The 23,394-nt window shown below is 44.9% G+C and overlaps 1 protein-coding gene across 2 annotated transcripts in view; it reads right to left on the minus strand.

The window, feature by feature from the left end:
- The window catches only part of LOC117364804 (proline dehydrogenase 1, mitochondrial-like), a 157,187-nt gene that overhangs the window by 90,775 nt on the left and 43,018 nt on the right, over positions 1 to 23,394 (minus strand). For both annotated transcript variants that reach the window (XM_033954437.1, XM_033954436.1), the window contains exon 4: positions 16,532 to 16,681. In XM_033954437.1, the coding sequence (XP_033810328.1) occupies positions 16,532 to 16,681 (150 nt within the window). The remainder of the gene's footprint in view (positions 1 to 16,531; positions 16,682 to 23,394) is intronic.

Here is a 23,394-nt window from a genome sequence, read left to right on the forward strand (position 1 = left end):
TGCCAGTCTCTCTTCGTATTCTCTTTTTGCTTTTCTAACCACTCGGTGACACTCTTTCTGGTGTTCTTTGTGCCCTTTTTGGTTCTCCTCTGTTTGGTCTTTTTTCCATTTTCTGAATGATGCTTTCTTGTCGCTTATCGCCTTCTTCACTGCACTTGTTATCCACACTGGGTTTTTTGTTCTATTTTTTTTGCACCCTTTTCTGAACTTGGGGATGCATATGCTTTGTGCTTTGTGCACAGTCTCCTTGAATAAGGTCCAGGCCTTTTCTACGGATTCCGTCTTCCCTATGTTGCTTTTGAGCTTCTTTCCCACCATTTTTCTCATGGCATCATAATTTCCTTTTTTGAAGTTGAGTGCCGTCGTTGTGGTTCTTTTCCCCTTTGATGATCCAATTTCAAGCCTGCACTGGATCATGTTGTGATCGCTGTTACCTAGTGGGGGTAATACCGCCACCTCCTTTGCTGTCCCCCCTAGTCCGTTGAAGATTAGGTCAAGAGTGGCATCGCCCCTTGTTGGTTCCGTGACCAGCTGCTCCATGAAACAGTCCCTCGTGACTTCTATAAATTTTGTCTCTCTTGCGCAGTTTGAGTGCCCAATACTCCAGTCTATCCCAGGATGGTTGAAGTCCCCAATCACCACCACATTTCCGCTTCTGCATACCTGCTTCAGTTCAGCCTCCATCTCCTGGTCGATTTCTTCCGGTTGTCCAGGTGGGCGGTAGTACAGACCCAATTTAATGTCTGCTCCTGCTCCTCCCTGTAGCTTAACCCATAGTGATTCCAGGCCATCCGCCCGTACTGTTGTTTCCGTCCTGGCTGATGGTATGGAGTCTTTTATGTATAGCGCTATTCCTCCACCCTTTTTATGTGTCCTGTCTCTCCTGTATAGTTTGTACCCTGGTATGGCCACATCCCATTGATTGTCCTCAGTCCACCACATTTCTGTGACTCCAATTATGTCTAGGTCCTTATTGCTGGCTGTGATTTCCAGTTCTCCCATTTTGGCCCTCAGGCTCCTAGCATTTGTGTATAGGCAGTTTAAGACCCAGTTTTTTGTCCTCTCTCTTTGTTTCCCTTGTGCTTTGGTATTCCTGCAGTTTCCCTCATGGTTCGCCAGCCCCTGAGCTTCATCCTCCTCCTGTTGTGTGTGTGTGACGTCCTCTGCCTGTTTCCCCTGCACCTCCTGCTCTCCTAATTCCCACTCAGTCCTGGGCTCTTTTTCACAATGACTTTGCCCCTCTGTTTCCTGTTGTTCTGTATTGGTGCCGCTTACCTGGTCCATTTGTTCCCTCGATCCCTGCAATGCGTCTTTAGGTCCTTTTTCAACCCATACACCCTCAGACCCTAGTCCTCTTTTGCACTGTCCCAGTTCAGTACCTTTGTCAGGTACTGATGTCCGATGTGTCGAGGTCAGGTCGACTATCGGCTTTCCCCTTCTTCTCAGTTTAAAGCCAAGTCTATGACGTTCTGGACGTTGCGTGCCAGCATCCTCGTCCCAGCTGTGCTAAGGTGCAGTCCATCTCTTCTGTAGAGCTTGTTCTTCCCCAAGAAGGTAGTCCAGTTCCTAACAAAGTGGAAGCCCTCCTCCTCGCACCATCTCCTCAGCCAAAAGTTAATTGATTGTAGTTCGCTCTGTCTCTTTGTGTCCGCTCTCGGTACTGGCAGGATCTCTGAGAAGGCTATCTTCCTTGTCCTTAGTCTCAGTTTCCTCCCCAGGGTCCTGAACTGGTCAGTTAGTGTAGTCCTGTTGAAGTTTCTTCTGCTGATGTCGTTGGTTCCGATGTGGATCACTACTGCTGTCTCCTCCGTCTCAGCTCCCTCCAGGATCCTCTCGATATTGTTGATGATGTCTTTTGTTCTTGCCCCCGGGAGACATGTTACCAGTCTGTCCTCTCTCCCTCCGGCTATATGACTGTCTACTCCTCTCAGGATTGAGTCCCCGACCACGATAGCCGATCTCCCCTTCTTCAACTGTCTCTCTGGTCTCAGATCTGTGTCATATGTGTAGTCCGTTTGTCCGTCCTCTGGGCTCTGCTGTGTCTCCGCCCCTGGTCTCAGGTCTGTGTCATCTGCGCAGTTCGCTAGTCCTTTCTCCTGGCTCTGATGGATCTCCTCCTCCTCTGCCTGCCCAGGTCCTCCGCAAGGTCCTAGTTCCATGGTGTCTAGTGATTCCTGTCGTCCAACTGTCGGTTCCCTCCTGGTGTGTTGGTGGTCCTGTGCCTCTACCATCTTGCAGGCCTCCTCAATGAATTTATCGAGCTCCCTAACTTGTTCTGCGATGTGGCTCTCTCTGGCGGTGTCCACGGTTGTCCAACACTGTTCTTCCAGGGTGCACAGTCCCTCCAGTTCTTGTACTCGAACCTGCAGTCTCCCAACCTCCTTCTTCAGGCTATCCAGTTCCTGACATCGATTGCAAATGTATACCTGCCTCCCGGAGGGGAGGTAGTCATACATATGGCACTCGATGCAGAAAACTGGGTAGCTCCCCTGGGTTCCTGTAGCCTCGGTGATTTGGGAGCGGTGCCTGTGCAGTCATCTGAAAAAGTAGAGAGAGAGAAAGAGTGATAAGAGTGATAAGTGGAGAATAGAAATTTTTTTTTTTTTTTAGGTTAGAAGTTATTGAGGTTAGAAGTTAGAAGTTGGGTTAGATTTGCTGCTGGGCTGCCTGGGCTCCTTCACAGGCTTCCTTCACTCGCCTTCGCCGCGCGCCGAACGGCTGGGCGCCGTTGGCTCCCCTCCTTTTAAGGGGGGGGAGTCCAGGCACCGATGCTGCTGTGACGCGGCACGGGTGGGCGGAGCTACCTCTCGCCACCCGTTCCGCGCTATCGCTAGCCCCTGCCTCCTCCTCCGACCTGAAAAAAAAGGAAAAACGCCTCCTCTCTTCTCCCTTTGGCTCTCCTGCTACCTCAGCCGCTGCCCGCCCTCGCTGCCTCCACGCGCTGATGAGCCTTAGCGCCGCTGGCCCCTCCTTTTAAGGGGGGGGAGTCCAGGCACCGACGCTGCTGTGACGCGGCACGGGTGGGCGGAGCTACCTCTCGCCACCCGTTCCGCGCTATCGCTAGCCCCTGCCTCCTCCTCCGACCTGAAAAAAAAGGAAAAACGCCTCCTCTTCTCCCTTTGGCTCTCCTGCTACCTCAGCCGCTGCCCGCCCTCGCTGCCTCCACGCGCTGATGAGCCTTAGCGCCGCTGGCCCCTCCTTTTAAGGGGGGGAGTCCAGGCACCGACGCTGCTGTGACGCGGCACGGATGGGCGGAGCTACCTCTCGCCACCCGTTCCGCGCTGTCGCTAGCTCCTGCCTCCTCCTCCGACCTGAAAAAAAAGGAAAAACGCCTCCTCTCTTCTCCCTTTGGCTCTCCTGCTACCTCAGCCGCTGCCCGCCCTCGCTGCCTCCACGCGCTGATGAGCCTTAGCGCCGCTGGCCCCTCCTTTTAAGGGGGGGGAGTCCAGGCACCGACGCTGCTGTGACGCGGCACGGGTGGGCGGAGCTACCTCTCGCCACCCGTTCCGCGCTGTCGCTAGCCCCTGCCTCCTCCTCCGACCTGAAAAAAAAGGAAAAACGCCTCCTCTCTTCTCCCTTTGGCTCTCCTGCTACTCGCTGCCCGCCCTCGCTGCCTCCACGCGCTGATGAGCCTTAGCGCCGCTGGCCCCTCCTTTTAAGGGGGGGAGTCCAGGCACCGACGCTGCTGTGACGCGGCACGGATGGGCGGAGCTACCTCTCGCCACCCGTTCCGCGCTGTCGCTAGCCCCTGCCTCCTCCTCCGACCTGAAAAAAAAGGAAAAACGCCTCCTCTCTTCTCCCTTTGGCTCTCCTGCTACCTCAGCCGCTGCCCGCCCTCGCTGCCTCCACGCGCTGATTTAATATGATCTTTAACATATAACGCTATTCCCCTTCCTTTTCTTCCTACCCTGTCTTTCCTGAACAGATTATAGCCTGGTATAACTACATTCCAGTCATGGTTCTCTGTTGTGGGCAGGGCATCAGAACCAGACAGCGCAACCAGGCCAAAACTATGGAACAAGACCTGCTTGTACTGGAAAAATGGTCCAGTACTTGGCAACTAAACTTTAATGCCAAGAAATGTAAAGTAATGCACCTTGGGAGCGGAAATCCGTGCAAAACATACACCTTGAACGGTGAAAACTTAACAAGAACTACTGCAGAAAAGGACTTGGAAGTTCTCATCCAGGAAGATATGAAGGCTGCTAATCAGGTGGAGAAAGCTTCAGCAAAGGCCAGACAAATGCTGGGTTGCATCAGAAGGAGCTTTATCAGCCGAAAGCCAAAAGTCATATTACCGTTGTACAGATCCTTGGCGAGACCTCACCTGGAGTACTGTGTCCAATTTTGGAGGCCACATTATCAAAAGGATGTGAAGAGAATGGAGTCGATACAGAGAATGGCCACTAGGATGATCTCAGGATTTAAAGACATCCCGTATGAAGAACGCCTGATCAGACTGCGCCTATATTCTCTCGAGGAGCGCAGAGAAAGGGGTACATGATAGAAACATTTAAATACATCATGGGTCACATCAAAGTGGAGGAGGAAATCTTTTTTCTAAAGGGTCCCATGGCGACAATAGGGCATCCACTAAAACTTAAGGGAGGAAGATTTCATGGTGACACCAGGAAATACTTCTTCACCGAATGGGTGATTGATCAATGGAATGATCTTCCCCGCCAGGTGGTCGAGGCTAGTAGCGTGCTCGACTTCAAGAATTGCTGGGACAAACAGGTGGGAGTACTACAGAATTATGCTCATACGATAGATACTCCAGGGAAGAAGGGTTCTTGAGTAGGCGGGCTATTTGGGAGGGAGGGTTCTTGAGTAGGCAGACTTGTTGGGCCGTCGGTCCTTTTCTGCCATCATATTCTATGTTTCTATCTTCCATCACAGCACCTAGATCCAGAATCTTGTTTCCCATACTTCGAGCAATAGTACATACAGTATTGCTTTCCAGACATTACCCCCTTTTCCTATCTGTGTAAAAATGCAAATGAATAGTCAAGTTCAAGTTTCAAGTTTATTATGATATTTGATTAAACGCTTTTCAGTCAAATATCAAGTACAACTGGTCACGCACATGTGCTCATTTCACTGGGGCCCACCCTCCTTTCTACCTATACATAAAAGAAAGCATACAATCGACAAAAATGGACACAGCACAGACGACCAACAAGCTGGAATCGCTATGGGTTAAAATACCGGGAAGGAAAGGGCATGAAATAAAGATAGACCTATACTATCGTCCACCTGGGCAAACCGGAGATATCGATGAAGAAATGGATGCCGAGATGAAGCGAGAATGCAAAAGCGGTAACACGGTAATTATGGGAGTCTTCAACTACCCCGGAATAGACTGGAGTCTTGGAAGTTAAAAATGCGCTAGGGAGACAGAATTCCTGGAGGCTATACAAGATTGTTTCATGGAGCAGCTTGTTAGAGAACCAACGAGAGAAAATGCCACTCTGGATCTAATCCTAAATGGGTTAAGGGGACCTGCAAAGTCATGAGGCGTTCTAAGGGTGTGACAGGCAAAAAGAAATGCTACTTCCCCTTTTTTTATTTTATTATTTATCTGATGCATACAGTGTTACGTTCTGGTTTCTAATACTTCCTGGTTTCTAACACAATGTGATCAGTGTTTAGCTTTATTTGAAAACCATTTCTAACTTTGCTTAAGAACTTTTCTAATAAGTTGCTGAAAAAAAGTCCAGTTTTATTGATTGAAATTCAGAATGTTAGTGAAAGTCTTTTTTTTTTTTTTTTTTTTCAAATTTACCACATACCGAAGTTACCAAAGCGAAAGCAACTAATTTCTGCTTTTTCATCTCCCCGGTCACAAATAGAAATGCTTTGAGTGTTTCAACAGAGAGATACACTATACTGTTAACCCGTTATAGGCTGTTCACTGCTTGTTAGGAAAATCATGTGTCTAAACCGGGGGTCGGCAACCTGCGGCTCTTTTCCACCTTTGCTGCGGCTCCGGTAGTGTGTCACGCAGGCATGCAGCTTACAAGTCCGGCGTCGCGGCGGGAAATAGCCATGCTGAGCAGTGAGCTCAGCACATACACAGATGAAAGCCTTGCTTGCTGATTGGTCCGGCGGCCCCGCCCCGCCGTGCTGCCGGACCAATCAGCAAGCAAGGCTTTCATCTGTGTAGTGCTGAGCTCACTGCTCAGCATGGCTATTTCCCGCCGCGACGCTGGACTTGTAAGGTGCACGCCTGAAAAAGAAATCATCCTGGCCGGGGGTCGGTGTCATGCTCCGGAGATCTACAGCCTTCCTATCTCCCTCTCCCTTCTACCTGCTTCCGGCCACATCCCCTGCTCCGCGGCTCTCTTCGGCAACTCAGCAGCAGCGATCGACACAAGCTTCTGACGTCGGGGCCTACCCTCTGCGAGTCCCGCTTGTTTCAACTTCCTTTTTCCACAAAGGCGGGACTCGTAGAGGGAAGGCCTCGATGTCGGCAGCTTGTCTTGATCACTGCTGCTGACGAGTTGCTGAAGAGAGCCGCGGAGCAGGGGGGTGTTGCCAGGTGCAGGTAGAAGGGAGAGGGCCAGATGCAGGACTCGTGGGTGAGGGAGGAGAAGAGAGAGAGAAAGAGAGAGGGGAGGGAAACAAAAGGAAATATTTCATACTGGGCTGGGCCGGAGTGGAGGGAGGGTGGAAAGATTCTAGCTACAGGGTGCAGTAACAAAGGAAAAGGGGGGAAAGCTGAAAATGGAGATAGTGATACAAAGAAGAGAAAGGGTAAGCAGGACCTACTGAATAAGGATAGAGATACAGAGGGGACATGAAGAGGAGGTGAAAAAGAGACATAGAAGTAATGCTGAAAAAGTGTGTGGGGGGAGATAAAGACATTGAAAGGGCAAATGGTGAACATGGCGTAAAGATAAGGACAGAGACAAATGAAGATTCTGAAAAAGTGGTGAGATAGGGATATAGGTGAGATGGACACAAAGAAGGGTGATGCTGGAAAATAGGTGGAATGGTAATTCTAACAGACACAGAAGGGAAATGCTGGATCAAGGAGAGATGGGGCTCAGGCTGGATGGAATGAGGAGAAATGCCTTGTTGGCCCGGAACTTCCTCTCCTACGTCAGAATTGACGTCAAGGAGCGGAATGCTGGTCAGCGCAACACTTCTGCAGGGAAAGCTTGGGACGGCGGTGGCTTGGGGGTTGTTCCCCGATTGCAGTGGCAGCAAACCGAGTGGCTTGGGGGACGGCACGGAGACAGAAAGAAGGGGGAACAGGGAGACAGAAAAAAAAAGTTGGGGGAGAGAATGAGGTCTGGAAGAGAGGAAACATACAGGAGGCTGAAAGAAAGGAAGAAAGATTGGATGCACAGTCAGAAGAAGAAAGTGCAACCAGAGACTCATGAAATCACCAAATAGCAAAGGTAGGAAAAATGATTTTATTTTCAATTTAATGATCCTGTATATAGCATTAAGATAAGAAACAATATATGCAGTGTTAGATTTGTTTTATAATGGTTTTGCGGCTCCAAGTTTTTTTTTCTTTTCGAAAACGGGTCCAAGTGGCTCTTTATGTCTTAAAGGTTGCAGACCCCTGGTCTAAACAATATGTATTACTTTGTTTGTTTCCTTAGCAAAATATATTATGAGCCAAATGAGACTGTACCCATGATTTGATAGAATTTCATGGGAAGGACATTTCCCACATAGATCCTATTTTGTTTTAATTTTTAGGTTGTATCATTTTTTTTTTTTTGTTTCAGCAAAGTTACAATATAACATATGTGTTAATATAAGAAGTTGCCTCTGCTGGGTCAGACCAGGAGTCCATCGCGCCCAATAGTCCGCTCACACGGCGGCCCATCAGGTCCATGACCTGTAAGTGATCCTTTGTCTAAATCCTTTCAATACCCTTTCATCATCCTACCTCTGTCTCTATCTATATCCCTCATTCCCCGTATCCTTCAGGAACTTATCCAATTCCTCTTTGAATCCTCTTAATGTATTCTGTCCTATTACATCCATATGTCCATCCTTTTATTGGGGTTGATTTCCTTTGACTAATTCCTGTAGGCTGAAAAATATAATTCAGCCTATCCAAATATTAGACCTTAGGCTATTTAAATGAAAGCAGTTAAGTTTTTGGTTTCTTTTATATTTCATCCTTTAATGCTGTACCTATCCTGTTAGTAATATTACCCAGGTATAGTTGGAAACAAATTAAATGATATACACAGTACAGATATTTCTGCCTTATTAATTGCGGATCACTTCACAAAGACAATTGCCATACCAAGGGAAGCTGACTGCTACATGGAAAATCCGTGTTTGCGCCTTTTGATGTCTGTTAATGACTTATTTGCACGATCATGGACTAATACTATTTGAAACATCATTGCTGAGAATCTTCATCCGTATGGCATCCTGACATGGATGAGCCCCAGCGAAAGAACCTGCTACCCGAGAAGGAATCTGATAAGCGCCTAAGAAACCCTAAAGACTTACCAGCGAAGACTTCTTGACTACTGCCACTAAGAACGGGATGACTTTCGTTACCTTGGACTTCTACAGCTTTAATTATGGCCTTATTGATTTACACTTTAACTCTTTAATGGACTCATGCAGTATTAGTATATATATATATATATATATTTGCATGTTGGTAATTATTTCTAAAAGCCCTATTGCAAGGTTCATGTGCTTCACTTGATTGTGACTTTTATGCATTTTCATCCTGATTTGACTCCCACAATCACTCCCTAGCTGGTTTTTCATTTCAGTTAGATTCTTTCCATTCCCTTTCTTGCTCCTAAGTTGAGAGGAAGTGCAGTGAAGAAGTAACGAGCCCCGCTGAAGGATGATGACTTAGGAAAAATTGATGCGGTTACCTGGAAGTCCACCCTGGCCTTGAGCGTAACTTGATGGTGTCTGGACCCAGTCGAGTTTGCACTGATCCCAGCTATTTTGGAGGGGCATGGAAATAGTCTAACTGGTTAATTTATTCCTTCATCCCTTTTGGATATAGTATGATCATGACAGGATGAAGCCATAAAAGAAAGGTATATTAAAATGTTAGCCTCCCATATTTACTGTCACTTGATCCACATCCTGAATATCAGATTATGAACCCCCGCAGATGCTTAGTTGCCCGAACTATCTCAAAAGTTGAAATAGAGACTCCCTACACCTACAATATTAGCTATATGGATCAGGATATGACAAATCATTAAGAGTCATTGGTATAGCACCTTCTTTGTTTAGACAAATGGTATATTAATACTCTATCAACATTATTCTTTTCTACTAATAGTTGCATATATAGCCTATAGAATTGCTGAGTTATACTGTGACACATGCCATTATAGTTTAGTTTGGACTGGGTTAGTTTATTTGTCCTCTTAATCCATCCTACTTATTGAGTACCAAGGCCTTATGCCTGTGCTACGTGACCAAGAACCTACATGACCTTCAACCACACCTTGACCTTGGAGTTGAAGATTTCGTAATCTTCAAACAGGGGGATGAGGAGGGGGAGGGAAAGTCCTATAAAGCTCAGGTGAAGACCCCCAAGAATTTCCCTGTCACAGCAGTAGCAAGCCAAAGCAAGGCCAGTACAGCTAAGACCTAAAATGGTTGCTGAAAAAGCAAATGGGCTCTCTGACTAGAAATTGTCAACTCTGAAACACACTTGTGTTTTTTCTTAGAAGTAAGGCAAACAGAGAGCGTAGTTAGAGAGAAAACAATTCTGATGAAAAAAATAAGCAACATGATAACTTTATGAAAGTTTCACCAGAGGAAAGACGAACCACAGACAGAAGTATACAAGAAGGCTAACCACAGAGCAGGAAAACCGTTAGGCCCAGGTGCTCGAGGGAGGTTCTTGATATATTAAGAGAACACTTATGGAGAAAGGAGGGTAGAATTAGATGGAAAAAGGCTGACACAGAATCACTCAATTATATTAACTAATCCATAGCTTAATATATGAAATAATGAATATGATTAACCAATGAAAGTGTGAAATGTAACATGCACCAAAGTGGGCCAGAGCTGCCAGAATCATATAAAAGAAAGCTCCCTGAACCATAGTTTCAGAATTCATCGGAGGTTCTCTATCAGCCTGGCCAGCCTGGTGTATGCTCTATCACTCTGTATGCTTTGTGATTTGTACCTGTAAGCTATTACTATTTGATTATTAAAATTCATATTATTTGTATCAGCATAAAGAGAGTTGAGTGGTCTGCCTGTAAAGGCCTAAGGTCTTCAAAAGGAAGTAGAGGTAGTGGGATTGTTAGGAAACAGCGATCATAACATGATCAAGTTCAAGGTTGAGGTAGGAATACCGAAAGGAAAGAGAACCATAGCGACAACTTTCAACTTCAGGAAAGGAAACTACGAAGCAATGGGAGAAATGGTAAGGAAGAAATTAAGGAACACTTCCAAAAAAATGGCAAACAGTAGAACATGCCTGGTCTTTTCTCAAGAACACGGTGAGCGAGGCGCAAAATCTGTATATCCCCAGATTCAGAAAGGGGTGCAAAAAGAGTCGAACAAAAGACCCGGTGTGGATAACTAAAATAGTGAAGGAAGCGATAGGCAATAAGAAAAATTCATTCAGGAAATGGAAAGGTTCAAGGTTCAAGGTTTATTAATATTTGATTTATCGCTAAATCTGTTTACAAAGCGATGTACAAAATAAAACAAACTATAAAGATACAAAATTAAAACTCAATAACATAAGTTTAAGACAAGACAAACTTGAGGTGGAGGGAAAGATAGGGAAAAGATTACATCTGTCTTAGTTAGGAAAACAAGTAGGGAAAAAAAACTTAAGGGAAAGGGTAAGATTAAAAGTTAAAATGCTAAGAAAAGATTAAATAATATTAAGAATTAAAAGCATCTTTAAAAAGATGTGTTTTCAAAGATTTTTTAAAAGAATGTAAGTCTCTTTCAATTGTAATATATTGAGGGAGAGAATTCCACCATTGTGGGCCCATGGGAAAAAGGACAAAACTAAGGGGAACTGGAAAGAGCACAGGAAGTATCAAAAAGAATGTCACCGAGTGGTTCGAAAAGCCAAAAGAGAGTATGAAGAGAGGCTAGCCAGGGAAGCACAAAATTTCAAACCGTTCTTTAGATATGTTAAAGGGAAGCAACCGGCTAAGGAGGAGGTAGGACCGCTGGACGATGGAGACAGGAATGGAGTGGTGAAGGAGGAGAAAGAAGTGGCAGAAAGACTTAACATGTTCTTTTCGTCTGTATTTACAAACGGAGACACATCCAATATACCGGAACCTGAGCAATTCTTCAATGGAAATCAAGCAGAAAGATTAACATCCATGGAAATGAGCCTTGAAGATGTACGCAAGCAGATAGAAAAACTAAAAACTGACAAATCCCCGGGTCCAGACGGAATCCATCCAAGGGTTCTGAAGGAATTAAAGGAGGAGATAGCGGAAATACTGCAGCAAATTTGTAATCTATCCCTGAAAACAGGCGTGATCCCGGAGGACTGAAAGATAGCCAACGTTACACCCATCTTTAAAAAGGGATCAAGAGGTGACCTGGGAAACTACAGACCGGTGAGTCTGACCTCAGTTCCGGGAAAAATGGCAGAAGCACTGATAAAAGAAAACATCGATGAACATTTTGAAAGAAACGAACTTCTGATAACCAGCCAACATGGTTTCTGCAAGGGGAGATCGTGCCTAATGAACTTATTGCACTTCGAAGGAATTAACAAACAAATGGACAAAGGAGACCCCATACACATCATATATCTAGATTTCCAAAAAGCCTTTGACAAGGTGCCTCATGAACGCCTACTCCGGAAACTGAAGAACCATGGGGTGGAAGGAGACATACATAGATCGATCAGAAACTGGTTGGCGGGTAGGAAACAGAGGGTAGGAGTGAAGGGCCACTACTCAAACTGGAGGAGGGTCATGAGTGGGGTCCCGCAGGGCTCGGTGCTCGAGCCGCTATTTAATATATTCATAAATGATCTAGAAACAGGGACGAAGTGTGAGATAATAAAATTTGCAGACGACACCAAACTATTTAGTGGAGCTCGGACTAAAGAGGACTGCGAAGAATTGCAAAGGGACTTGAATAAACTAGGAGAATGGGCGATGAGATGGCAGATGAAGTTCAACGTTGAGAAATGTAAAGTATTACATGTGGGAAGCAGAAACCCGAGGTACAGCTATACGATGGGAGGGATATTATTGAATGAGAGTACCCAAGAAAGGGACTTGGGGGTAATGGTGGACATGACAATGAAGCCGACGGCACAGTGCGCAGTGGCCGCTAAGAAGACAAACAGAATGCTAGGCATAACAAGAAGGGTATTACAACCAGAACGAAAAAAGTAATCCTGCCATTGTATCGGGCGATGGTGCGTCCACATCTGGAGTACTGCATCCAATATTGGTCGCTGCACCTGAAGAAGGACATGGCGTTACTCGAGAGGGTTCAGAGGAGAGCAATGCATCTGATAAAGGGGATGGAAAACCTTTCATACGCTGAGAGATTGGAGAAACTGGGTCTCTTTTCCCAGGAGACTTAGAGGAGATATGATAGAGATTTACAAGATCATGAAGGGCATAGAGAGAGTAGAGAGGGACATATTCTTCAAACTTTTGAATAATAAAAGAACAAGAGGGCATTCAGAAAAGTTGAAAGGGGACAGATTCAATACGAATGCTAAGAAGTTCTTCTTTACCCAACGTGTGGTGGACACCTGGAATGCGCTTCCAGAGAGCGTAATAGGGCAGAGTATGGTACTGGGGTTCAAGAAAGGATTGGACAATTTCCTGCTGGAAAAGGGGATAGAGGGGTATAGATAGAGGATTACTGCACAGGTCCTGGACCTGTTGGGCCGCTGCGTGAGCGGACTGCTGGGCACGATGGACCTCAGGTCTGACCCAGCAGAGGCATTGCTTACCATCAGCAATGAATGGTGTCTCAACCATCAGGTTAAGAACCATATCAATTTGTTACAGCTGGCACTACTCCTGTGGCGATCAATCATTGTCAACATATCTCCACTCTTAAGTTGTGGTCTTAATGCTTTCTGCCATCAAATCCAACTATTGACTATTTGGAGGAACAAACTCACCTGGCCTACTGTGTACAATTCTAGAGATTACACCTTCAGGAGGATATAAACAGGATGGAGTCTATCCAAAGGTTGGACATTACAATGGCCAGTGGTTTTTGACCAAGCTTAAAGGAAAAGACAAATATCTCAATATGAGTACTCTGGGAAGAAAGGTGAAAGAGGGGGAAACATTTAAATACCTTCATGTAAAAATGCAAAGGAGGAGAGCCTCTAAACTGAAAAGCAGCAAAGGGCCGAGGGGGAAAAGGATGAAGGTGAAAGAAGACGACTTAAGTAGTAATCTAAGGAATACTTTATTATGACAAGATGGTGGATGCATGAAGCAGCCTCTTGGTGGAGATAAGAGTCATCAAAATTCAAAGAAGAATGGGAAAAGCATAGAATCTGAGGGGAAAGAAAGGTTTATAGATCTCGGCAGTTAGTATGGATGGCAGACTGGGAGGTCATATGGTCTTTAAAACACACAAAATGTCTGGAAAAGTAGAGACATGCTGCTGTAGTTTGAAAACTATAATGCATGAGCAGCGAGAAGAGAAGCTTTTGCATTTCCATAGAGCTCAAAGATTGAAGTTTAGTCTGTAAACAATTTCCTTGGCCTAATGATCTTTTGATGAAAGAAAGATCATAAAACCAAGGGAAAACAAGATCAAAAGGAGTCCTAGTACCTACAGTAAAAAAAACACACACACACACCATATTTTTCGCTCCACAAGACACACCTGACTATAAGACGCACCCTAGATTTAGAGGAAGACAAGAAAAAAAACATATTCGAAACCAATTTCTCCCTGCCAGGCTCTGCACCCTGTACCTCCTCTGGTGGTCTAGTGGTAGGCTGGGACGGGGCATAGATGTCAAAGCAGATGACTTTAAAATATGAAATGTTACCTCAGTAACAACTATAGAAAAATAGACAAATATAGGCCAAATATAGACAGCAGATATAAATTCTCCAAACTGACACATTTTGATCACTAAATTGAAAATAAAATCATTTTTCCTACTTTGTCTGTTTCTTTCCTTTATTTCTTTCCTCAGGCCCAACAATTGTCCCTTCTTCCCTCCCTCCTATGTTCCCCTCACTGCCTTTGTCCTCTTCCCCCTGCCAACTCAGGCCCAATAATTGACCCTTCCACCCTTCCTATGTTCCCCTCACTGCCTTCCAGCCTGTCCTATTCCGGTCCCCTCCCAAGCCTGCCCGCCCACTGGTTTAAATTGCCTCCTGCTGCTGCTGCTGTGAGAACACGTCCATGAAGCAGCAGCAACTGGGAGCAGACAGGACTCCTGGCTAAAGCAGCGGGCTGAACTCTTAAAGTGCGGCACCGAGAGTGGCCGAGAGCGAGAGATGAGCAGGACCCAGCAGCGCTTCACCCCCTACAGCGGCTTTTCACCCCCGAACAAAACCAATTCCTGGGAAGGGCCAGGCGGGTGCAGCGATTGCAAAGCGCTGGTCCAGAAGCCTTATCCCCGATGTCAATTCTGACATCGGAGAGAAGGTCCGGGCCAGCCATTGGCTGGCCTGGACCTTCTGTCCAACGTCAGAATTGACTTTGGGGATAAGGCTTCTGGGCCAGCAGTGTGCAATCACTGCACCTGCCTGGCTCTTCCCTTTCTCTACTTGTAGCGAGCCACCAGTAGCTGCAGCGGCGGGTGCCGATCTAAATAAGGTAATGGGCGGGGGAGGGGGGTTGGGTATTCACTCCATAGGACGCACCCTTTTTTCCACACACTTTTTTTTTTTTGGGGGGGGGGGGAGTGCGTCTTATGGAGCAAAAAATATGGTATGTATAACTCCTTGACCTCGACTTCTGAAAATAAAAGACTCGATCTTTACTCCAACTACCAAAGTGTCTGACACATCAAGGCAGGTTCCATAACTCTCACATCACTGTGGTAGATGCTCTGTCCAAATGTGCCCTTAATAAGGCTTGGCAAGGTATTAATATAGCTTCCTTTCAATTGAAAGAGATTCGCTTATTAAACATTACATTAGTGATTTCTATTCTGCCAATACCTTGCGGTTCAAGGCGGATTACAAAAGAAGTTATCTGGCCATTTCCAGAGGAATTGAAGAGTAGAGTGAGTTGCTTTAGAGAATTGGGATGAGTCCTGCGGTGTTAGTTTGTCTATCATATCTCCCTTCTCCCACCTTTCGTCCAAAGTATAGAGATCTTTAAGTCTGTTCCCATATGTCTTATGATGAAGGCCACCTATCATTTTAGTAGCCTTCCTCTGGACCGACTCCATCCTGTTTATATCTTTTTGAAGGCAGGGTGCCCATGCTTTTTGTCTTAAAGTTAAGGAAATCGAAATTTAGGCTATTTTCTAGCTAATTAGGGGTTCTTTGAGGTCACACTTGACCTCAAAGAAACCGTTAAAAGGAAAAGATATAGGATAATGCCAGACATGGGCAGAAAGGGTGTGGAGAGTTGAAAGCTTGGATAAATCACCAGTCCCTCAACTGCGCCATTTAACAGCAGTCTTGGTTATGTGCAAAAACTTCTAAAGTTTGTACACAATTATAACTCAATCGTGGAAAAGAATTCAGAAGTCAGTGGCTTTCAGATAGTGACCAAGGAAAGCCCACCCTGAAATTAGACATAGTACAGAGATGGATGTAATGGCACAGATGCCAACACATTAATTGAATGATTAAGCTAGGCTGAAAAAAAAAATGTTAAGAGGGACTGGATGATCATTCTGCAGTCATTTACTATGCCGGGTACCTTGTCTGGTAGAATCAAACATATTTGTTATTTAGCCACTGCCCATAGAAGACAAGACTGCATCAAGCACACAAACAAAACCAGAGAAGTGGGAAGAGGAGTTTCTAGTGTTTATCCAACACTAAGTTTATTTTTTTGTACCAGGGTCTGTTACCAGTGTTTTACATAGTTACATAGTAAATGACGGCAGATAAAGACCCAAATGGTCCATACACTCTATAATGATTTAAATTAAATTATTATTTTTATTAGCTATTTCTGGGCCAGAAACCCAGAGCTCTGCCCAGTAGTGTGCATAGGTTCCATCTACTGGAGTCTGTCAGAGCTCACTCTAGCCCATCTAAACCATCCCATCCTCAACTGAATGGCCATAGACGGTTAAACCCAATATCAGAAGACTTGTGTGCCCCATTCTGTTCAGCCACTGCTCTGGACCTTTCCACATAACTATGATAAGAGATGGTCCCTCCACATCAGCCCTCACCTAAGCTATTTACAGCATTACAGCTCACTTGTACCTATTTCCTCTTGCCCCTCCATATCAACGCTTCATTATCTCTACTCAGCAATTTTCCCATCCTTTGATATATACTCACAGGGCTCCAGAACACAAGCAATTACCCCTTACAGGCCTCTAATTTGCCTACTTCTCCCCAGGGGTGGTGCAAACACCTGCAAACTTTCACCACATGACACATACCAGTTGCCTCAATGCACTTCAAAAATATCTCCATGTGCTGGTCACACTTGGCCTCGTCGGCATAGAAATACGTCCTGGCACTAACAACATCACCTCTTCGATCCCCAAACCCTGGGTGTATTTGGTATTTTTTCTCCCGATGGTCTGCACCTGAGAAGCAGAAGTTATGCAGTGGTTAGTTCTAGTCTACAATTTGTAGATTTTAACAGGCAAAAAGCTACAAATCAGCTTCTGGGTTTTTACAGGCCAATTTATGCTTAAGTACTGCAGAAGAAGGAAGCTGAGAAGTAACAATGCCTTGAGTCAATGCCACAATGCTCTTCTCACGCTGTCCCAAACCGATATATCTCCTTGCAAACAACAGATTAGGTTCTTACCTCTCTGTGTTAGGATACACAGGAGTCCATACTTGAGCTATTGATTCCCATGAACTGCAGAAGGATATCCCTTTAAGAACTTGAGAATTCCTCCCCTTCTGCAGTAGAGCACGGCACTCTCCTCAGTTGGTACCAAAGCAATCAAACTCCACTGAAACATAAGACAAGAGAAGGAGAGGCATGGGGAACTTCCCCAGCTGAAACACATTCTGCTCTGCTCTGAAAATTAGAAAATAGAACAATCAACATTTAACAAGCAAACAGAGAACAATAAACACTTGCATGAGTAACTCAGATACAACCTACTAAGGGTAAGAAGCAGGAGCTATGAGACTCTCCCAGGAGGAAAAAGAAAGGGAAACCCCCAATACCTGAAACACATCTTTCTTTATCTTAGGTATACTGTAATAGCAGAGGTGCCAAGACAGACACTGGAGATGTCCAGTGTGCTCTACACTCAGAAAAGGAGCGAAGCTCAAGAGCCAAAGATGGTGCTCCATACCCAGAGATTAACCTATACTCGAGAATCAGAGGGGGGGTGGGAGAATACTACTTTCCGAGATGAGATCATGTCCGAGGCTCAGAGGAGTGCCCAAATTCTAGAGTTGAAGCTATGACCAAGCCACAGAGGACAGTTCACTCTACCTCCAATAGTGGAGCCACCCAAGAGAACTGAAGAGAAAGACAGGGGTACAGGCAACGTAAGCACAAGCCACAGAGCAATGCCATGCACCCTCAGAGGCAGAATATGATAGGGCTGAGCAGCCATGAGCTGGACCTGCAAACCAACGCAGGCAACTGGACAAACTGCAGTAAAGAACAGAGGTAAAAAAAGGAACTTATGCACTGAATTCTAGAGTCTGAATGCATATTTATAATGTGGTTTAAGAAAAATGCTTTGTTGACAGTTCATTCTATTTCTGGAGACAGGATACAGTGAGCAAAGTTAAATTCTAGAAGCTGGGATTTTCTGGGAAGTCAGCAGATCCCCTGAATTCAACCTGGTAAAGGCTGAGAAAACTGTACACCGAGAAAAGTGGCACAAAACCTAGATGAATGTATAAGAACACTGTCGTGGACCACCGGACACTGTCTGTGAGCATTACAGCTACCAACATGGAAAGAGGAAATGAGAGGCTGGTTATCCAAAGGACTGGACTTGCAAACTGGCCCTGACAGTCTAACTCGCACCTAAATTCAGACAATAGCAAGAAAAATACAAAGAATTCTTGTATGAAATTCAGTAGAGGTCAGAGGAGCCAGTGCATGAATGCACACACATGGGTCAGAAAGGCAGGGCACATACCTAGCAATTGTGTGCACAATTATTTTTTTTTATTGTGAAAATAGGTTATGCCTCACATGTAGAGCAACTTGTGCACAAAATGTTTTTCTTGGGCCAGGAAAAAATTAGAGGGAACATTGATAGCAGCCCACAGTTCAAAATTAGGGGTGCTGAAACCATCATCCGTGTATTTATCCATGCGTGGACAAAGTGAAGACATTTGTCCAATATTGGAGGCATTAAGCAGCCACAGAGCTAGCTCCTATAGCCAAGGTCCCAGGATGAGACATACAGATAGAAGATTCTGTCTGTATCGGCCGCATGATACTTAAAGTCCTAGATTTCAAACGTACGGACTTTAATGCAATGGGAGAGTACCTGAAGAAAGAGCTGTTAGGATGGGAGGACATAAGAGAAGTGGAAAGACAGTGGTCTAAGCTGAAAGGAGCGATAAAAATGGCTACGGACCTTTATGTGAAGAAAATCAATAAAAACAAGAGAAAAAGGAAGCCGATATGGTTCTCCAACCTAGTGGCTGAGAAAATAAAGGCGAAAGAGTTGGCGTTCGTGAAATATTTAAAAAACCAATCAGAGGAGAGCAGAAAGGACTACAGGGTGAAACTGAAAGAAGCCAAGAGAGAGATACGTCTGGCGAAAGCACAGGCGGAAGAACAAATGGCTAAAAATGTAAAAAAGGGAGACAAAAATTTTTTCAGATATATTAGTGAAAGGAGGAAGATGAAAAATGTAATTGCTAAGCTGAAAGATGCTGGGAATCAATATGTGGAGAGTTATGAGGAAAAAGCAAATGTGCTAAACAAATACTTCTGTTCTGTGTTCACAGAAGAAAATCCTGGAGAAGGACTGAGATTGTCTGGCAAAGTTACACGAGAAAATGTAGTGGATTCTGCGCCATTCACGGAAGAGAGTGTTTATGAGCAACTTGAAAAACTGAAGGTGGACAAAGCGATGGGACCAGACGGGATCCATCCCAGGATACTAAGGGAGCTCAGAGAGGTTCTGGCGAGTCCTATTAAAGACTTGTTCAACAAATCTCTGGAGACGGGAGTGATTCCTGGGGACTGGAGGAGAGCGGATGTGGTCCCTATTCATAAAAGTGGTCACAGGGATGAAGCAGGAAACTACAAGCCAGTGAGCCACACTTCAGTTGTTGGAAAAATAATGGAAGTGCTGCTGAAAGAAAGGATAGTGTACTTCCTTGAATCTAATGGGTTACAAGATCCAAGGCAACATAGCTTTACAAAAGGTAAATCGTGCCAAACGAACCTGATTGAATTTTTTGATTGGGTGACCAGAGAGCTGGATCGAGGACATATGCTAGATGTAATTTACTTGGATTTCAGCAAAGCCTTTGATACAGTTCCTCATAGGAGCTGTTGAACAAACTTGAAGGGCTGAAATTAGGACCCAAAGTGGTGAACTGGGTTAGAAACTGGCTGTCAGACAGACGCCAGAGGGTGGTAGTTAATGGAAGTCGCTCGAAGGAAGGAAAGGTGAGTAGTGGAGTCCCTCAGGGTTCGATGCTGGGGCCAATCCTGTTCAATATGTTTGTGAGTGACATTGCTGAAGGGTTAGAAGAAAAAGTGTGCCTTTTTGCAAATGTTACCAAGATTTATAACAGAGTAACACCGAAGAGGGAGTGGAAAATATGAAAAAGGATCTGCAAAAGTTAGAGGAATGGTCTAATGCCTGGCAACTAAAATTCAATGCAAAGAAATGCAGAGTAATGTATTTGGGGATTAATAATCAGAAGGAATCGTATATGCTGGGAAGTGAGAAGCTGATATGCACGGACGGGGAGAGGGACCTTGCAGTGATAGTGTCCGAAGATCTAAAGGCGAAAAAACAGTGTGACAAGGCAGTGGCTGCTGCCAGAAGGATGCTGGGCTGTATAAAGAGAGGTCTAGCCAGTAGTAGGAAGAGGGTGTTGATGCCCCTGTACAGGTCATTGGTAAGGCCCCACTTGGAGTATTGTGTTCAGTTTTGGAGTATCTGGCGAAGGACATAAGAAGACTTGAAGCGGTCCAGAGGAGGGCGACAAAAATGATAGGAGGCTTGCGCCAGAAGACATATGAGGAGAGACTGGAAGCCCTGAATATGTATACAGGGGAGATACGATTCAGACATTCAAATACTTGAAGGGTATTAACGTAGAACAAAATCTTTTCCAGAGAAAGGAAAATGGTAAAGGACATAATTTGAAGTTGAGGGGTGGTAGATTCAAAGGCAATGTTAGGAAATTCTACTTTATGGAGAGGGTGGTGGATGCCTGGAATGCGCTCCCGAGAGAGGTGGTAGAGAGTAAAACTGTGACCGAGTTCAAAGAAGCGTGGGATGAACACAGAGGATCTAGAATCAGAAAATAATATTAAAAATTGAACAAGGCCGCCCGTGTTGGCCCATGTCCGGATGGCTGGTGTTTCTGTCCCTGGCGGATCTTGAGGGAGCCTATCGCTGCAAGGTAGAGATTTCTTCTCCCGAGCGCATGATGTTAATATTATGCTATTGGACCCTCATGCTCTCTCTACCTAAGAGGTAACCCTTAGAACTTCTCACTCCTTTTTTTTTTTTTTTTCCTTCTAATTGGTGCGGATGCTATTTGATTTGATATACAGAACCGGAGTGCAGTGAGTTTTAAATTTTAAATTTATACTTTTAAATTTTCAGAAACTTATATTAAATGTCTAATGCATAGGTTTGTATTCTGTAATAATTCTTTAACATGTGACTATCCTCCTATCTATTCAATCACTGCCTGTCATTTTTAATTCTTTCACTATTGTTACTTTCACAACAGGCTTTCATGGCTGACTGACATTGAATGTGCCTCTTTACTCTGTTGACTCACTAGTTTTAATGGTTGCTGTTGATTAGCCATTGTTGGCATAGTTAATTCACTACAAACACAGTACTTGAACTCTTTAACCTGTTCCTTGCTCTAGGTCAGGGGTGTCAAAGTCCCTCCTCGAGGGCCGGAATCCAGTCGGGTTTTCTGGATTTCCCCAATGAATATGCATTGAAAGCAGTGCATGCAAATAGATCTCATGCAGATTCATTGGGGAAATCCTGAAAACCCGACTGAATTCTGGCCCTCGAGGACCGACTTTGACACCTGTGCTCTAGGTAATTGTGCATGCAGCTAGAGCTACTTTTTGCAATATGCTGTTTAAATGGTTGCTGAGTCTGTTTGTTCACTCGGCTATCTGTCCCGTCCTCGGCTACCCACAGTTTTTCGCTTGCTGTTTTTTTTTTCCGTGGGCTCTTTCTCTTTTCGGGTACATCCCTTACTACTCTACTATAATCCTTTTGTTGATTTTTCTTTTTTTTTCAGATGCATACAGCTTCTGCTTTTTTTGGCATAGTCATACTTATAGCTTATAAGTCCCACATCAAATTTTGTCTGGTTTATACAGGTATATCAGTCATGTTACCTATCATATATCTATGCTTTCAATGTCATTGTCTATAACATCTTTAAATATCAAAGGTCTAAATAATGTGATTAAAAAGCGTAAACTATTATCTTATATAGATGATCTTAAATCGGATATTATTCTACTTCAGGAAACTCATCTCAATGAATCAGTGACAGAAATAAGAACTCAGGCGGGATAGTACGTCTTAGGAAACCAGACGGAGACTATGTAGAAGCGGACTCAGAAAAAGCCCAACTGTTAAATGAATACTTCTGCTCAGTCTTCACCCGCGAGGCGCCAGGACTCGGCCCTCAGCTACAGACAAGGGTTGACGCAGGTGACCCGTTTAGTAATTTCGAGTTTACACCCAGAGGTGTCTACTGTGAGCTGTCAAAGCTTAAGGTTAATAAGGCAATGGGGCCTGACAACCTACACCCCAGGGTGCTCAGGGAGTTGTGTGATGTCTTGGCGGAACCGCTATCCGCGCTCTTCAATCTCTCCCTTAGTACGGGTAACATCCCGTTGGACTGGAAGACGGCTAACGTCATTCCACTCAACAAGAAAGGCTCCAAGATGGAGACAGCAAACTACAGACCGGTGAGTCTCACATCAATAGTGTGCAAACTAATGGAAACTCTAATCAAACGCCAATTGGATACGATCCTGAACGAGGAGAATCTACGGGATCCCCGTCAACATGGATTTACTAAGGGGAGATCCTGCCAATCCAGCCTGATCAGCTTCTTTGACTGGGTGACGAGGAAGCTGGATGTTGGGGAGTCCCTGGACATCGTATACCTGGACTTCAGTAAAGCATTCGATAGCGTACCACACAGCAGGTTGCTGAGCAAGATGAGTTCTATAGGATTGGGCGACACATTGACGAAATGGGTTGGGAACTGGCTTGGAGGTAGGCTTCAGAGCGTAGTGGTGACTGGCACCCCCTCTGAAATGACGGAGGTAATCAGTGGAGTGCCGCAGGGCTCGGTCCTGGGCCCGATCCTATTCAACATCTTTATAAGAGACTTGGCAGAAGAGCTGCGAGGTAAAATAACATTATTCGCCGATGACGCCAAACTAAGCAATGTAGTGGGCAAAAGCACAACAGACATAAATTCAATGTCCGACAACATGATGCACGACCTACTCCTACAGGAACGCTGGTCTAGGTCCTGGCAACTCAAGTTCAATGCCAAAAAATGCAAAGTCATGCACCTGGGCAGCCAAAATCCATGCAAGACTTACACCCTTAATGGAGAGATCCTAACAAGAACTGAAGCAGAACGAGACTTAGCACACTGATGTGTTACCGTATGCGCAATTGAGCACCTTTTTATATAAACAGGCATATTGGGACTTGCTCTTGGGGGATACAAAATTGGAAGTGGCTTTGCAGAAAGGGATTGGGAGGGGAGGGATTTCTTATTTATATCAGGCTTTATTATTGAGGGAGGATCCGGAGGATAGTTATCGGTCTATTTGGGAGAGGGAAATTGGAAGAGTTTTGGATAATAAGGAATGGGGTTTTTGCTATCGGAGTCTTTTTTCTTTGCCTCTCACGTCTTTACTTTTGGAAAATGGGTATAAACTTTACTATCGTTGGTATCTGACACCAGTAAAATTAGTTTCTTTTGGGGTCACTCTGTCGGATCTCTGTTGGAGGGGATGTGGTCAGGTAGGTTCTTTCAGGCATATTTGGTGGTCCTGCCCTGAGGTTCGGGATTATTGGAATATGGTGGGGCAGATATTGGTTCAAGTTATAGG

The sequence above is a fragment of the Geotrypetes seraphini genome, chromosome 8 (genome assembly GCF_902459505.1).
Source record: "Geotrypetes seraphini chromosome 8, aGeoSer1.1, whole genome shotgun sequence".
Lineage (NCBI taxonomy): Eukaryota > Metazoa > Chordata > Amphibia > Gymnophiona > Dermophiidae > Geotrypetes > Geotrypetes seraphini.